Here is a 17890-nt window from a genome sequence, read left to right as displayed (position 1 = left end):
TGTTGCCCTCCCTCCTCTCGCTTCCCCTCCATTGTTTGAGGCTTTCGTGAAGGGATTGACAGACACCGCATGTATTGCTGGAACTGCCCATGATTTGGAATAATACTGATATAGGGTAAGCCTCATTGTAACGAATAAAATGCGTTTTAAGCTGTATAATGTATAAAGGTCAACGCGGGAGGGATGCTGATTGTGTAAGCTCGCGGTTGTTGGCTAAGGCGATATGAGCAACAGTGAAGCTGTCAGCCAGCCACAGGATGGTTAAGCTAGCTAGCGTATTTACAGTTTTTTTTGGTTGTTAGTTTTTTTGTTAGCCGATATGCAAAACATTTTGTTAACTTTAGTTCGCATCTATTTATATAAATCTCTTATAACCTTCTTACTAGCCTTTATTACAAAAGTATAACTAAACGAAGTGAGTAAATTTTAGCTAATGGTCAGCTCAACAAACAGACAGGTGTGCAATATCTTACGGTTCATTCGCTAGCTTAACATTTTTTGCATGTGTCTGGTTCCTCTGGAAAGTTCAGCCGATAAAGGTTCCAAGAAAAAGTACTTGATATCAGGAAAGCTTGGGCTAGCAAGAGAGTTTCATGTCTGCAGTGGCTGAACTAACTATCCCAGCAACTCCCTGTTAAATGCTATCAGCTGAATGAATGATGCCAAATTGAAGAATACCGTAGCTTTTTTCATATTTATTTATTATATTTATTTTAATACTACTAATACTAATACTGTTATTATTATTATTATTATTATTATTATTATTATTATTATTATTATTATTAATAATAATAATAATCATAATAATAATAATAATTATTATTATTAATAATTATTATTATCATTATTATTAATAATAATAATCATAATAATAATAATAATAATAATAATAATTCAAATAATAATAATTCAAATTCATGTAGCACCTTGTGTAACACATAATCCGTGGGGTTGTAGGGGAGGCAGTCTGTGCTGTTACTAAACAGCAAAACATTTCAAATTAAAGGTTATTTTCAAACTAAGTTCTGCTTAGTTAACGTGTTCATGGTGAATCATTAGATACTGAGCTTGTTTGGGGTCATAGTGAACTGAATTTATATGAGTTTATCGATGTTTTATGGTATTAAAAGAATCTGAACCTGATCTATGCAAAAAAGAGTTTACATATATATCCATAACCTTTGTTCGAGAATGCACTGACAAGGCTGTTTGTGGGGTCGTTGTTAAAAATTTTCTGCATTATTTTACACTGCTTGACTGCTTGCTGTGATTGTGGTGAGGTTTTTATGATCGTGCTCTGCTCCGTGTGGTGCAGACAGTGCTGATAACATCGCATCGTAAACAACGGATGTGGAGCCACTCAGTGAGAATTTTTTTTTATAATACTCTCTAGATAATCCCAAGCATCTTTTCATGCATGTTGTTGTGGTTAAGATAATATTATCTTTTAACTGCGTATTGGATGACATACGTTTTGCCAGTATCAGCCAATGAGTATATCGGTCCAGATCTAGATTATAGTTGACAGTCAGATCAGATCAGATTAGTATTTCATGATGCTGTATGTGACTTGGTTTAATTCCTTTTGGCCAGTCATGACAAGGAATGCTGATGTTCCTGTGAGGGACTTCTGGTTATGCATCTAAAGCCCCTGGTGCAGTCAATCAAATGCGCTGCCTCCCCTGTGCACATGCCCTCTGTAGTTTGTCCGCTCTATCTCGGGCTCAGTGCAGATGCTGTGATTAAAAAGCAAGGCCAAAAACTGGTAAGGGAAAATGTCAAAAGAGATATCATTCTAAGCTAACTTCAACAAAGTCACGTTGAGCATTGAGCTGAAGGTGTAGATCAGACATGAAGGGAGGTGACGCCTACGAAAGGCTGATGTAAGCAGACAGTCCCTGTGGAAGAGCTCGGACAGACTCGTGCTGTGTGTAGTGATGCGGTGATGAGTCTGTTTAAGTGTTACTTTCAGGGCTGCTTCCTTACTGCTGTGGATTTTACATCTTTATACCATCACCCCTCTTAAGTAGCAGTGGTCACAGTGAAGCCAGAGAGTGTTGTGTTTATGTGTATGAGCCTAGCCAATGAACCATAAATTTCCATTTAATTTCTGAGTGCTTAGTCAGGAAGCTGTCTGTGACAGTCATGAAGTGACTCAGAGGCACTTGGACACCATCAGTCCTGGCATTTTAAATGGGAGAGAAAATAAGAAGCATTTGTTTGATAGAGATTCATATTAATGATTGACACATGCAATATTCTGTGCTTAAAATTGCTCCACGGCCTAATGTGATCATTTGAACCCTAAGATGAGTCAACTAGTCATTAATGGGTAGGTCCAGTATATCTACCAGGTGTTTAGTGGTAAGCAGCAAGTTTAGGCTGTAGCGTTGCATGCATCTCATCTCCTTTAATCTCCTCTATTATGGAGATGATTGTTTAAGCGTCACTGTTATGTAAGGAGTGTATAAATGTTGCCCAAGGATTCTGTCCTTCCACAGGCACGCTCTCTGATAAACACCCACACAGAGTTTGTGTGCCTCTGCATGCACAGGCTGCTGATGCAAAAGGTACTCAGCCTATTCCTAGCATGTCTCTTTCACAGACTGTATATGAAAGATAGAAGAAACCCCTGGATCTGAAGAGTTAGGCAATGTGCAATTTCTTTAAACCTAGATTCTTTGTAATTGCTTGTCACGTTGAAAACTACTAAGATAGCAATGCTGAAAACACGCTTTTTGACCTATCTTCTACCCAATGTACTTCTCCACTTTTACACATGAGGATCACTTGACAGAAGTGCTGCTCAGTTCCTGGAAAGAGTTGTATAACATCTCCTTTGTCCACTGTAGAGGGCTAGAGTCCACAGAAATAACCCTGATGACGATCATAGTCATATTGTTAACAGAGATCCTGTGTTCACATTTTAGAGCTCGAATTTGTGTTAATCTTTTATATAACGTCTATATAAATCAAGCAAACTGGATCATGGGAAATGTAGTCTGGCAAACTGAAAAACTTTTGACTTTTTTATGTTTTTCATGACTTCAACAGCAGCCAGTTAATTGAGATTAAAGATGTGTGTAAGGAAATAAGAATATATCTAGAAGCACATGTCCCATCCCTTTAAGACAGCACATCCTGTCTCATTCCTTCGGTTAGGGCTGTGCCATATGACCAAAATCTCATATCCCCATATAAGACATCTATCGCCCGATAACGATATAAATCACAAAAATTTAACATTTTCTGTAAATTCTGTGAATCTCGGGCAGCTCGACTTGCGTGAAGTGTTTCCAGCTGGGCGTCGTGTACCTGGAGTCGAGTGTTTTAACCGATGCATGAAACGATACATTTTTAGACATAAGTTGTAACGGCCGCCGTTTTCTTTGTGAGTATTTATTACACAGCGTGCTGCGGGGAAAAGCCTGTTCTAACGTTTGAGTCTGAGGTTTATTTTTTAGTACCTGGCGTCTATTTTTTGCTTCTCATCCGTAAATACTCGGCATACACGTGATTCAGTTTATTTTGAAAAGTCTCAACAGGATCTTGAGCTTTATTGTGAAAGGTTTATGTGGAAAATAAACGAGCGGACACGCAACAGGCTCTTGTCGTCGGTAGTGTGGTTATATTAAATATAAGAGAAAGAGAGAATTTTAAGAAATTAATATAGCCACTACAGTGACCATCAAAACGGTGAAAAAATATTGTCGTAAACAGTTTATTTTGCGACATCATGAAAAAAACGATAGCGTAAAATGAAACGATAGACTTTTTTTATATCGTTATCCGATATATATGGTTATATGGAACAGCCCTACCTTCGGTCATCCCTTTAAGCCGTGGAAGAGTTCATACAGAGACAGGCAACAGGATGTGGGCTGGCTCAATGTCACCCCTCCCTAAAAACTGTATGTGGAGTTATTGTCACAACATTTCTTCAAAATCTCAGAGCCTCACCTTTAGTTTGTTTAGTAGAAGTAGAAGAAATCTTTTAGCGTTAGCATTTTAGCATTTATTTTAGATTTGTCCTTGCCAGAAAATGATATCTGTGGTTCAAAAATCAAACACTGTGGGTGGCTCTAAATCTTATAAAACAGGTGTGAAGGAGAGCATAAGAAGGAAATGAGTCAGTCTGCTTTATTACCAGCTGCACACATTACCTGGACATGTATATTGCCCCTCATTCAGCCTCTGCGGAGGTCACATGTCTTTATCTGTGAGACCACTAACACTTGTCTCTTCTGTTTCAGGTAGCGGTGTGTGTGGGCACACCGCCCTGTCAGCACAGGAACAGGATGTGATGTCATGCCAGTAGCAGCTCCTGTGTTCTGTCCAGCTTTGTCTTTTCACGAGTGGGAGAGCCTCCCCTCCCCACTCCCCCTTTCCAAAGACGGGATATGTTTGAAGTCAAACCCCGGGCGGTGGAGAAGAAAGAGTCGAGCACGGAGACAGGTGAGATGGTCTTCTGTATAAATATCATATATCAAAAGCTGCAGTACGGTCACCGATTTGCTTTGTGCACATTTTTAAATGCTGCTTTGTGAGTATCAGGTCTCCCTGAGGTACAGTATGTGGTGCCTTTAAGCCTGATGCTATAGTTAGCTCTGTTTGTCCTAGTAAACCACATATTTGTTCAAGTGGAAGGACATCGGCTTGTACAGTGCCTGGGCCAAGACAATACACACACACACACTGTTCATCAGCCCACACACAAATCTCACTGGAGCGGCACAGCTTTGCCAAAATAAAAGCTTCCCTTTTCATTTATCAACTTAATGGAATGGCATTGTGCCATGATAATACCTCAGCCCACACACTTTTTGTCTGTTTTTGTGGCAAATAATTGATTTTTCAAGTGCTTTGTGGGAAATAAATAACTAAACAGCATAATCAGTATATCTGCACCATCTTAGAGAACGGTTAGTGACATTGAACATCTCTCTAATTCAAATCGGAGATCTATCTAGGGCTAAAGGGGACCTGCAGTCCCAGTTGGTACAGTTGGAGTACATCCAACTCACTGGAAATCCACTGGAGAAGCAGTTAGTTGATATCGAGAACTGCTACAAGGGCAGGCTGGCCAGTGAGTCAGGTGTTAGTGAAAACACAAGATGGGAAGGGCTGCTTGACTCCACACTGCCATCTGCTATTTGTTCTGCACGCACTGCCAGGAGTGCTGTGAACTTCTGCTGGACCATCAATGGACTCATACTCTTTCTTAATCAGCCTAAGCACCTTGTTGTGATAGAGCAGCTCTTTTGTTTGACTTTTTTTATTTTTTAATTCTCAAAAAGTAAGGAATTCATCATATGCCTGCCATTATGGACAATTTTAGACTTGAAGATTATCCATCCATCCACCTTCCATTTATCCAATTCAAGGGCCCGGAGGTGCTGAAGCCTGTCCCAGTTGCCATAGGAGACACAGAGACTTAGTCAACTATTATTGACTAGAAGATTAATAAAAAAAAAAAACCCAAAACAAACAACAACATTAAAAAACCCCAACAATAATAACAGTAATGGTTGCTCCACCAGCTGTTGGTGATGCGTTTTTTTGTCTGTCTTCCTCAAGACGAGGGGCTGGGCAGCAGCGGGAGGAATTATGGCTCCGGCTCACTGGGCTCCGGTTCGGTCGGCTCTGGCTCTGTGTACCTGTCGGACAGTCAGGACTGGGTGGTTTCCCCGAGCTGCTCCCCAGACGAAGGTCCCGGGAACAGCGCCATCTCCCCCATGCTGGCCGAGGAGACTTTCCGCTACATGAGTAAGTGTGTACATTTTGGTATATTTTTGCAAAGCTGCTTCCTTTTGCAGACTTCCTTTTGATTGGTTAAGCCTTGTACAACAGAACCGAGCAGATGGTGTGTGTGTGTGTGTGAGTGCATTAGGCACGTGAGGGATTCTTTTTATGTGGCGCCGTTCAATTAAAGTCGCAGGGATTTAGTGTGGACATTATTTCGCACAGCGTTCGTCATTGTGTCTGTTTGTCTTTGCTTGTGTGACTGTGGCACTGTGTGTGTGTGTGTGTGTGTGTGTGTGTGTGTGTGTGTGTGTGTGTGTGTGTGTGTGTGTGTGTGTGTGTGTGTGTGTGTGTGAGAGAGAGAGAGAGAGAGAGAGAGCGAGAGAGAGAAAGATCCAGCACAGTTAAGTGCAGCTGAGTTCAAAACCAAAGCCAGAGTGAGTCACGGGACAGTAACAAGAGAGGCGGTGTGGATAGATAGAGGATGAAGACAAGAGAGCACAGAGAGGAGACACAACATGCCAGTGTTAAACATCCACAATGAAGAGGCGTACGATAAGTTTGCTGTGGAAGGTGAGCACGGGCTCAGTCCTCAGTACATGTCTGAAAGACAGAAAGAGAGAGACAGGCATGCAGCTTCAGTAAGCATGTCAGCAAGGTCAGGCAAAACGTGACAGTTACTAGAAAGGAAGTGGGCGAATCTGGTGGTGTGTTTACATTTAAACGGGTTGCAGTATGCTGGAACGAGACAGGATAAACTTCCTGTTTTTCTCATAATTGCCAACGCTTTGTTTCCTGCATTTGAAGATTATTTGATTTAACGTGAGCAGATCTTGATTGTTTCAGTTCACTGTTTCGTGATTTCCTTTTATTAATGTTTGATCTGTATACCTGCTTCAGAATACAACAGTTTGAAAGTCATGCACAAAAAGGGTAAAACAAAAGTAATAACAAACCAACAATTTGAGCATTTCTCAAATAAATAGTAACTTAAAAAAAAACAAGTAATGACTGAAGTGTTTTAGTTGCACATGTGAGGAAATTGGACACTGGAGGAGTCTCAGTTTCATGGTGCTGTTTGCTCCACTTCTGCAAAGTTAAACACAGCCTATTAATAACACGTGCTGGGGCATGGCATGTTAAGATGTGTGAAAACACTTGGAGCGGTCTGATTTTGACATTCATATTTAGACCTTGCAGTTGATGCTTTAGTATCTGAAATATTTCAGTACTCCACTATGGTTATACGAGTATCAAGTATCCTGGTTTTAGTGTCATGTTGTGAAATTTGAAGAGTTTATACTGTAATTTAATGGCTGTTGAGGATCTTGTCATTTGGCTCGACGAGATGATGTCCCATATCTTTTTCAAAGCCTGACAACAAGAGCTGAGAGTGTTTTTACGCTCCAGGATTTGAGTCGTAACACTTTCTTGTCTGGGAAAAGACAAAGATGTGAATAAAGGGTTCTTATGCTCAATTCTAGTGGCTTTGCATGAGTTATTAACTCGAGTTATTAACCAGTGCATTTCTGCTGGCTCATGACGGAGCAAACATAGAGCGACCTAGAATTGATTTGAAAGAGATAAGCTTTTTGAGTTTGATCCAGGTGTCATATTGGTGCGTCCATATGATTGTACCATTTATAATCACGCGTTGAGTTTATTGATGTCAAAGGTTCAAGCAGCCATTACTCTGGAGATTCATGTTACTTAACAAGTAACACATTGACCACCCATCGGCCTGTTGTGTGTCTGTAGTTCATGAATTTATGTCAAAATGAAACAGGGGTTGGACTTTGCTGCTATGAAATTTATTGCGGCCAGAGTTCAGTTACTGCCTTGTATAAGTCAATACAACCTGCACTGCTTTCCGACCTTGCGATCAGCATGTGGCGTAAACAGTTTCATTTATTTATGCAGCATCTGATCATGATCAAGCCAGACTATGGACATACATAACCCATACAATGATGGCATGCTTTCAGCAGCAGGTAAAGGTATTAGTGTATGTTTTTGTCTGTGAGTTTGTGTGTGTGGAACAGTAACTTGAGACATTATATGCATTATGTATGCACTGTAACTGTAACAAGGATAGCCGTGCTGGGCAGAGGTTATTTTTACCCGCTGGTTGTTGGAGTGCAGTGTCCAGATTCAGAGGTCATTGTAGGCTTCAGATTACTGGATGAATGCTCTCATCCATTTGAGCAGCTGCCTAGCTCAGCTTGTTACTTTTAATCCCTGCTGAAACGGTTTTATTACACTACATTTATTCAGAAAAAAAAGATAGTGAGTCCGATGTGAATCTGCGCAACGCTGTGTCATAGAAAGCGATCGCTCTTTAGGTTATATTATCGTTAACAGTACTTGGATTACACTTTGTTATTGTAGTTGTAGGTGTTTGTACAGTAAGCAGTAAACCGGGATTGCACAAAGAAGTTGTAATAAGGTTGTAAGTTTTTGATCAAACCAACAGAAGTAAATATTCTAAATGAGTGTTGGGGACACGCATCACTCTGTTAAAGGGCTTCTAGCTGAAACCAGATGGCTCATTGATTAGGGTTGCCACTTTTCTTTGAACAGGTGGAACGCTGAACTGTGCAGCGCTGGTGACACCCACTCAGGTGCTAAAAGCAGACCAGACTAATCGATGTGTAGATTCTCTGACTCTCAACAAACTAATGTCTCTACATGATGTTGGTTTATTGAAACTTTCATTTTTCTGCCAGTGTTTGTCTCTTTCCTTTTCTTTTTCCATCTGTCTTAAAACTGGTTGGTTTACTTCTACACCATCTGAACCTTCCCCTCTTTTTCTCTCTCTGCATCTCTCTCACTAGCATATCTTGCTTTGGAACCCCCTTCTTATTCCCACCCAGGCTCTCAGAGCCTCTCCAAAGGTATCCTACTCTTCCTACCTGCCTGTTCTTCTCTGGAACTTCATTTAACTCAAGTGTGAGAGAGGGGCTTCTGTCAAAAGTGTGGCCACCGATGGCTTTACTTAAACTTGACCTAGTATCCGTTCCTAGGCCACTGATTGGGAGCCCCTCTCCACTTTTTGCATGTAAACAATAAGACAAGAGACTTGCATAGTAAAGGTCTTCTGCTTCCTACTGTAGTACTGTACTGTGTACTGTAGTCAGCTTGTAGTACAGTTATTAATGTCACTGTAAAGCTAGTGTTCTTTTTAAATTCAGACCACTAGCACGTGTTGCATAATTATTGCTCCAGCAATAATCATTTAGCAATTTAGTGGACATAATTTGGACCACGCGTCCATAATCAGATGCTAAAAAGTGTAAAGAATGGTGATGTTATGTGACTATAATAGCCAAGTAGCTCCTAATGTTGCTTGTGGTCAGAATTCTTTATTGTGTAGTAGACGATGCATGTTAGAGACGTGTCCAGTAATTGATTTTATTTTCATGTTTGTGTGGAGTTGCTTGGATGCACAGTGTGCATGGCAGAGTGTGGATTCTAGATTTTTTTAGATGTGTGTGTGTGTTTTTGCTTGTTTGCTGCCTAAAAGTTAACGTTTTCCTTCTGGCCAGTCCTCAGTGCTGATCGAGTGGAACAGATGACCAAGACGTACAATGACATTGAAGTGGTCACACACCTTTTGGCTGAGGTAGGGTGTTGACCTCATTTGTGATCATTTTTTTCAGCTAATAAAACAACAGCCAGTTAACTGATTAACCCTGGGTGCCTTGTGTTCTCTTTGAACAGCGGGACAGAGATTTGGAGTTGGCAGCTCGGATTGGTCAGTCACTTCTACAGAGGAACCACCTGCTACAGGAGCGAAATGAGGCCTTAGAGGAGCAGATAGCACAGTCTGTAGATCAGGTAACTGTTTTTATTCACTTTAAAATGTGTAAATAATGTTTTGTGCTACATAAAGAGTGATAGTATGATCATTTAAATTAGGGGTGAGGGAACTCCAGGCCTCAAGAGCATGGTGTCCTGCAGGTTTCAGATGTGTCCTTGATCCAACACAGCTGATTTAAAGGCTAAATTACCTCCTCAACATGTCTGCATGATCTAGTGATATTGTTGCAATAGGTTTTTAAAAGAGAAATAGAATAAAGCATTTAGACATTTGAATAATAAAAAGGGGCTCTAAAATAGATCCCTGTGGTACACCTTTTCCTAATAGTTAGTTAGCTAGTTAATAGTTGCGGCAGATGGCTGCCCCTCCCTGAGCCTGGTTCTGACAGAGGTTTCTTCCTCTTAAAAGGGAGTTTTTCCTTCCCACTGTTGCCAAGTGCTTTCTTATAGGGGTCTTCTGATTGTTGCGGTTTCTCTGTATTATTGTAGGGTCTTTACCGAACTATATAAAGCAGCTCGAGGTGACTGTTGCTGTGATTTAGGACTATATATATAAAATAAAAAATTGAATTGAATTGAATATCTCATGGACCAAAAAATGCTTGATATACATTAATAATGTACTATTTTTTTTAAATGCATCTGCAGCCAAAATAACATACCATTTTATTTCAATAAAAAGTATTTTTGCCACAAGTCATGCATGTTTGCTGTATACATACAAATATTCCATTCACTTTCCAGCTTTAAACTAAACTTCAATCAAAAAAATGAAAGTTAGATTTTTGTATCTCTAGAAAAAGAGAGCTTTAAAATGTTAAAATCCTGTAAACACTAATCACTTTTCCTAAACTGTCCACATTGGTCAGGTTCATCAGCTGCAACATGAGCTCAGTAAGAAGGATGAATTGCTGCGGATGGTGGCCAGCGCCTCTGAGGAGAGCGAGACCGATTCCAGCGTGTCGACCCCACTGCGGCAACCTCAGCTGCTGGGGGGAACCGCCGCTGCTGCACTTAGTCAGCTGGAGTCCCTGCAGAGCAAGCTGCAGGATCTAGAGGAAGAAAATCTGGCACTGAGAACCGAGGTATGTCGTTCTTTGGGAAGCAAATTTGTGGCACTTGATCAGAAGCAGATGTTGAAGTATAATCTCTGCTGCAAACTGAGCTTTTTTGACTTAACCAGGCTTGTCAACTCAAAAGAGACACCATCACCTATGAGGAGAAGGAGCAGCAGCTAGTGAGCGACTGTGTCAAAGAGCTCCGTGAGTTTTTCTTGAAGTTTGCAAACTCATGTTCAAAAGGAACTTTTACAGATCAGGCATCTGAATTTAATCTTTGGTGTGTTTGTGTATATCACACGTGGGTTCAGGCGAGTCCAACAGCCAGATGGTTTCGTTGACTGAAGAGCTGTCTCAGAAGAACGAGGAGCTGCTCAGACACCAGGAGGAAATCGCTCAGCTGCTTTCCCAAATAGTCGAGCTACAACACAGAGTGAAGGAGGTGGGCAAGCTTAACTGCTAGCACTGATTACCTACTGTATGTGCTGGCACAGTGTGTGAACGCTCTTGGTGTGATGCTGTTTATCTCCAGCTGGCTCTGGAGAAAGAGGAGCTCAGGATCCATCTGCAGGCCTCCAAAGATGCTCAGAGACAGCTCACAGCAGAGGTACAGTCTCATACGAGTGTTCAAGTTCCTTTTTAGAGCAAGACCAGTTTAATTATTCTACAAAGATGCAAATGTGATCATATAATGTAGGTTTGTAGCTTTTATGTCAAACCTTTGTAAGAAACCACACTTATGGTTTGTGTTGGAGCCGGTTTACAGCAATTTAGAGCTTTAACGTTGTCAAATCTGTCAGTCTGATCTGATTTTCATTCCTAATACAAGGGAAAATGATGTGTTTCCCTAAAAACTGTGTCCTAAAAGCATATACATACAATTTAGCATAAACAGTAAATTTAGGTCAGAGTATTGAGAAATATCACAAACTAACCACCTCCTATTCCCAGTTTTATTTTACTTTTTATATAAATTCATATAAATATGATATATAAATAAATGAATAACTGTACAAACTTGTGAGTAATTTTGCCCGAGCCTACACTTTGGGAATTACTGCCATACATACATCTACCAACCTGCCTACTGAGAGAAATTACCATTTCATCAGTAATTATACTAATTCTATAAATCCAGTAATCCAGTAAAATACGCTCTGAACACATCATTCATTTTAATTACTCTTGAAATAATTTCTTTGCTTAATTAATTATTATTTGCACGTGTGTGCTGCAGCTCAACGAGCTGGCCGAGAGGAATGCTGAGTGTGTAGAGATGCTCCATGAGTCGCAGGAGGAGATCAAAGAGCTGCGCAGTAAAAACAGCCCCTCAGCTGGGATGCGCCGGCACCTTCCCTACGGCCTCTACCCCATGGTGAGAGAAACGCACCCTTGAACTTTTATTTGGAGCACACAGAGGAAGATACAGTCCCTGGCACATGTATTCACAAGACATCATACAGCTGCTGTTAACCCTTTAACACCCAGTGTGTTGTATTTGTTACATAAAGTTTTTTGTGACTTTTTGAGTTCTACAACATCGGTGAGATTTTTCTTTTACCCTTGAAAAACCTAAATAAACTGCACAACACATTTCATATTTCAGGCTTCAAGGGTTTAAGGAGGTAACCGTATCTGGCTTTAGACATGTTCTTTAAAGTTTTTGTTGAGGATAATGTGGGAGTCTGTAGGATATTGGTAAATGTAAATGGTAAATGGCCTGTATTTGTAAAGCGCCTAGTCCCTATGGACACCAAAGCGCTATACACGACATTCAGTCATCCACACATTCACACACTGGTGATGGCAAGCTACACTGTAGCCACAGCTGCCCTGGGGCGCACTGATATTGGCTGGCTTTTGGGAGCCAGCCTGAAGTGGCCACTTGAGGAGCTGCAGTTTTTGGCCTGTGTGCATTTATTTTTTAGGCTTGGATGAATTAAGCTGAACAGTGACTGTAAACATTACTTTTGTTAAATCCACAGCATACTTTTAATCCTTCGTATGTGTCCTGTTTTTACAGGAATCCTTGGCAGCAGAGATTGAGGGAACTATGAGGAAGGAGCTGAGTATAGAGGAGGAGACCGCCTTTCAGGACCAAAGGTTAAAAGCTGCAGAATGTGTTTGCTGCTGAGGATGACAGTTGGTGTTGGAGAACTCGTACTTTTTTCCAGACTTTTCATGGGCTCTAGTTTAGGAGTCTGCGTTATATTTTAGGTCTAGTCTCTGACCTTTCACCTCATTTTCCTATAGAATTTCCCAGAAGCGAGTCTTCCAAACAGTCCGCTCCGTTAATGCCTCAGTAGTACGATCAGCTTCAGCAAACCCACCAATCCCTGGCTCCGGACAGAGCTCTCTGGTGATGACAGCGCAGCCGTTTCAGTCCACACAGGGGTAAGTTTCAAAGAGCATTTTCTGTTTTGGAAGAGATTTATGCTCGATTTCAGGTCATAACATGCATGTTTTGCAGGGAGGAGGGCCGAGTGGGCCAGCCTGGTTGTCCGGGAGGAAACGACCTCACTAGAGCACTCCACCGCCTGTCATTGCGCCGTCAGAACTTCCTGTCCGAGCGACAGTTCTTCCAGGCGGAGCGGGAAAAGAAGGTGCAGGCCCTGGCGGAAGTGGAAGGAGAAGGCAGTGGCTGCAGCTCACCAATGGGCAGCGCGGTCTCGTCTTTCTCCAACCTGTCGGATCTCTCCATCACCTCCACTGTTTTTAAGACATTCCTGCCTGAGAAGCTCCAGATTGTCAAACCCATGGAAGGTAATGTTTGCTTTGTTGACACCTCGAAGGTTATCCTTTACTACAAGGTGATGTAATCCAATTAAAGAAACCTCCAGCAGAACCAGGTTCAGGGAGAGGTGGCCATCTGCTGGGGTTGGTTGGGGTGAGGGGAGGAAGACAGGACAAAGACATGCAGTGGAAGAGAGCCAGAGATTATTAATAACTAATAATTAAATGCAGAGTACGCAGTAACACATGTTGACATTTCTCTCTCAGGCTCGCTGACACTGCACCACTGGCAGCAGCTGGCCAAACCTCACCTGGGAACCATCCTGGACCCACACCCTGGAGTAGTGACTAAAGGTTTTCGCCCATTGGCTCAGGACGCTGTGTACCACCTGTCTGACATGGAGGAGGATGAAGAAGATGAAGAAAACAGAAGGAATGGTATCCTGGAGAAAGGAGCAGCAGAGCGGAGTAAGGAGGAGGAAGATGAGGAGGAGGAAGGCGGAATCACCTTTAACGTGCGCTGCTCATCTACACCCGAGGAGAAAAAGGACAGAAAGCATGCGGTATCATCTGTCCCCGTGCCGCCTCTCTCCACTGTGAGTCCAGCTGCTTCCTCCTCCATCAGGTTAGACTTCTGCCCTACACCCCTTCATGCCACAGAGAAGCCCGGCCAATCGCCTCAGCCCATTCCAGGAGCCTCTGAAGCAGGAGTCCAATCACAAAGCCAAACTTTGACATCGACAGCAGTATCTTCCTCTGGTAAAAATCACTTTTTGTAGCTTGTTATTGCTCATCATTTCCAATGTGCGCGTGTTTGGTTTTCTGATGTTTTCTTGTTTGTTTAGTCCAAAACCCAGGGAAGTGTCAGAGCTCCACCTTTTCCACCTACACCTTCACTACCTGTCGCATTCTGCACCCGTGTGACATCACACAGGTCACCCCAAGGTGAGTCATCTTCAAGAAAATAAGCATCCCATAAACACTGTTATTGTTCTAACACAGACTCTCCTTTTCTTGCTTTCAGTTCTCAGTCATCCCACATGGCGAACACGCCTAGCTCCATGAGGACGGGTCCCAGCACCCCTGTGACTCCCTGCAGACTCAGTCTGGGTGACTCTTTCCCCCCTCGACGTCTGCCTGCACCCCCCAGTGGCCTGACCAAGCTGGTCCTAGAGAGGGGTATTTCTGCACAAGTCTCCAACCCTCCTCCAACCCCGAGACCCGCCCCCTGGCAGCCCCTCTTCCAGCTTCTGCCAAGCACGCCCCCCAACTCCCCCTCCCACTCTCCTGCCCCTTCCCCAGTGCCTACAGAGCCCCGCCAACACCCAGCTGACAATTTCCTGGCCTCGCGGCCCGCAGAGCTTTTTCTCCAAGACGTTTACGGGTTAAACCTGGGCCGCGCGCCGCATCCTGACCTACCAAGCCCATCCCAAGAAACCCCAGCCCTCAGCTCATCCGCCAAATCAGGCAGATCCAGGCCCGACCCGGCCAGCGTTGGTTTGGTGGAGAAGCTCCGGCAGCTGGGATTCACTAAGGTGTTGCATGGTTCTGAGTCTGATGCTTCAATGCCACGCCAGGATTCTGCCACATTTGTGTCAGCAGGTGGAGGGAGCCTTTTAGATGGCCTGAGGCGCAACCAGAGCCTCCCGGCTATGATTGGTGCCCGAGCTGGAAAGTCAGCCAGTCACTCAGCTCCTCCTCCTCACCCCAGGACCCTGGCTATCCCCCCACCTCCATGGGGGAACCTAAAAGAAAGACGGCGGCATCTTGCCTCTATCTCCTACCCAAGTTCGGCCAAACGTTGAACTTAACAGAACATCAGTCCCCTCCTTTATTCCTCCACCACATCTCTCCTCCTTTCTGCCTTTGGAGAGAGAAGTCAGGGCAGCGGTGGGCAGAACAATCCGTCCTTTTTTTTAACTTAATTTTAAAGCACAATTTAATGATACTGACTGTTTTTAGCCACCCTGCATTGTCTGTGTATGTGGATGTCTGCCATGCTGATAGTTAAAAAGGCCTTAGCTTGCGTCTGAGTGGGTCATCCTCTTCTCAGTCTTATATTAAATAGACTCAGTAGTTCTCCAGTGAGGCTCTAGATGTTAGGCACGGGTAGAGGACGGCAAGAAAGGAAAATGTAAGTGTACGAAGGTTTGTGGAAGTTGATTAGAGAAAAGTAAAGGAAGAAGTGAAAGAAGGGCGAAAAGGGTGTCAGTATGTTTATGTCAGAAGACGGGGTTTCCGCCATATCAGTTAACATAGGGGGTTCAAGCAGCCCAGGCTGGAAAGCAGGGATTTTTCTCTCACAATTGTCATAGAAAGTGTTCAGAAAATTTATATTGTTGTAATAAATGTATAACTGTACAAACTTGGTAATTGATAAGTTTCGGTTAACAAACCATTAGCATACACTAGAAGAATGCTATGGGCAAAATTAGCTTTACTGTAAAAAAACAAAACAAAAAGTCATAAATTTGTTCAGTTCGATTCAGTTTGTACATATTACAATATTGTGTGCAAAAGTTTAAACATACATGTACATATTTTTGACTACAAACAATTTTGGCATTACCTGCATTCATTCCTATTCATTGGGGACTGTGCCATGAGCGCCCCCTGCTGCAGCCGTAGTTGAATTGTAAGCACTTTGTGTACAGTAGGATTAAAAGGAAACATACCGTCTCCCATTGACCAGCTGTGACACACCTGTCCACACAACAGGTAACGAGAGACTGTAGAGTTTATTTTTGGCTTCCCAGCTTTTAAAAGCGAGAGCACCAATCATGCTAAACATCATTTGCATACAGTAAAAAGCCTAGCCATTCTGTTATTAGTGGACATAAGTGGATGGATACCAACTAGAAAGTAAAACTATTCAATTTGAACAACTTTTTTCAGGCTGGTCTTATGTGTGTAAAGTGGTTAACAGTAACAGTAGGCTAATGACGTATTAGCTAAATTAATATATGTAGCTGTTGTGTAAAAACAAAAATATCTGGTGTTTAAGGAGCTTGTAATACACTGGCGGAAACCCTAAAAGATGAAAGAAGAAGAAAATAAGGGAGAGGGGGGCTTCTGGGGTCTTGCTGTTTTAAGGGCTTCTCAGTTATAGAACAACATCCTGCTAGCTCATAGCGTAGCAGTTGCTTTCTTGACTTCAAAGAAGAGTACAAGCGAGCTAACTTCATACTTGAGGACAAGCTTGGAGACTTCAACCACTCGCTGGTTTAGCAGCTGAACATACCAGTATTATTGTAACAGTTTTACAGTGTTGCACGGATGTCCAGTGACCGTCCATGCGCCATGCCCAACGCCTGCATGAACACCACCTTGTCTGCTGGTCCCAGCATGCACCTGTTGGCAGACAGGTAGGATGAAGGCAAAGACAAAACCAAATGGGACATCAGGCAAAAAAAACAAATAGGGTGAAAGTTTTCCTTCAGGTCTTTGTGTTTTGCGTGTGCGTGCGTGTTTATGTTTGTGTGTTTTTAATGGTATGAGGTCGTATGTGGAAACTAGCACTGCTCTAGTTTGAGTTCCTTTTTTAAGCTGTATTTGGACATGAGTTGCACTTAGTGGGATTAAGAGGTTTAAGGGTCACTGCTTGCTTTGACAATAGATGTTCAGGTTTGGGCTGTAAAGAGGGAATAAAATCACTCACTTATTATTTTAGCTGTTGACCTAATTCAGATTTGATCAAGAGTTCTTTGCTTTAAAAATATGTTTCTCCTTTATCCCATGGATGTATACAGTTTGTGTATCGGCCAGCAGGTGGTAGTGTTCTGTAGGAAAACATCTGACATCATTCTGTACATGTGACACGCTATAGCATTAAAAATAAGGAAACTTAGAGCTTTGTGCTTTATCCCTGTGACCCTTCAGTGCTATTGTTCCCAACCAGACCTTGCCCCGCCCCCCATCTCCAGTAACTGCACTTTTCGTTTTTTGTATTTAACCTTTATTTTATTGATGAAAGAGTTTGATCTACATAAATAAGAGACATTTAGCATAATTGTGAATGTTGTAACAATATCAGCTAACATTTTGCCATAAAAATTGGGATAAGTAGCATTTTGTTGTGCTTTTCACATGAAGGGAATCCAAACTCAGTATTATTTTTAATTTTGAATATTCTGGCTTATACATGTGTTTGTGATGCATTTAGCAACTAATTAACAATAATGCTTTAAAGGGCAACAAGAGCTTCAGCTGAATGTTTAATAGGAGAGCAGGACTGCAGAGAGGAAGGAAGGTACATTCATAAAGTTGGATAACTTCCATCCCCTTGAAGCAGGAGGTTCTCTGGCTATAAGAGAAAATGTCCTGCGATTCCTTCATGTCTCATGCCTATTATTCATGTCTGTCTTTTTAAATAAATAAATTAAAAAATTGCCCATCTCACTGTTTTGTTATGATTTGATGGAAGAGGTTGACCTAAATTCCAAACAAATGGTTTGCAGTTGGGTGTAAATTTAGTCCACTGTATGCAATACACTAATTCTGTTGCAAATTTCGTGACAATCCCTCTGTTACTTATG

The 17890-nt window shown here is 42.2% G+C and overlaps 1 protein-coding gene across 1 annotated transcript; it reads left to right on the top strand.

Annotated features, from left to right (window-relative positions):
- Position 1: 1 nt before the first annotated feature.
- Positions 2-17743, top strand: trak2 (trafficking protein, kinesin binding 2). Its single transcript, XM_087835822.1, has 17 exons — positions 2-115; positions 4257-4458; positions 5581-5769; positions 8580-8639; positions 9291-9367; positions 9466-9582; positions 10434-10649; positions 10748-10826; positions 10934-11064; positions 11155-11229; positions 11860-11997; positions 12646-12725; positions 12876-13016; positions 13093-13385; positions 13623-14114; positions 14201-14300; positions 14380-17743. Exons 2-17 carry the CDS (start codon positions 4404-4406, stop codon positions 15158-15160), a joined length of 3024 nt encoding a protein of 1007 aa, XP_087691948.1. The 5' UTR covers positions 2-115; positions 4257-4403; the 3' UTR covers positions 15161-17743.
- Positions 17744-17890: the final 147 nt, after the last annotated feature.

Source organism: Neolamprologus brichardi, chromosome 23 (genome assembly GCF_056152115.1).
Source record: "Neolamprologus brichardi isolate AB-2024 chromosome 23, ASM5615211v1, whole genome shotgun sequence".
In the NCBI taxonomy this organism is placed as follows: Eukaryota; Metazoa; Chordata; class Actinopteri; order Cichliformes; family Cichlidae; genus Neolamprologus; species Neolamprologus brichardi.
This window is presented reverse-complemented; position numbering and strand designations above follow the sequence as displayed.

What these genes read in the sequence shown, in the direction of transcription:
- trak2 (XM_087835822.1), top strand. Translation starts at nt 4,404, where the DNA reads ATGTTTGAAGTCAAACCCCGGGCGGTGGAGAAGAAAGAGTCGAGCACG. An exon ending in TCACACACCTTTTGGCTGAG is followed by an intron (nt 9,368 to 9,465) that starts GTAGGGTGTTGA and finishes CTCTTTGAACAG; the next exon opens with CGGGACAGAGATTTGGAGTT. An exon ending in CGACTGTGTCAAAGAGCTCC is followed by an intron (nt 10,827 to 10,933) that starts GTGAGTTTTTCT and finishes ACGTGGGTTCAG; the next exon opens with GCGAGTCCAACAGCCAGATG.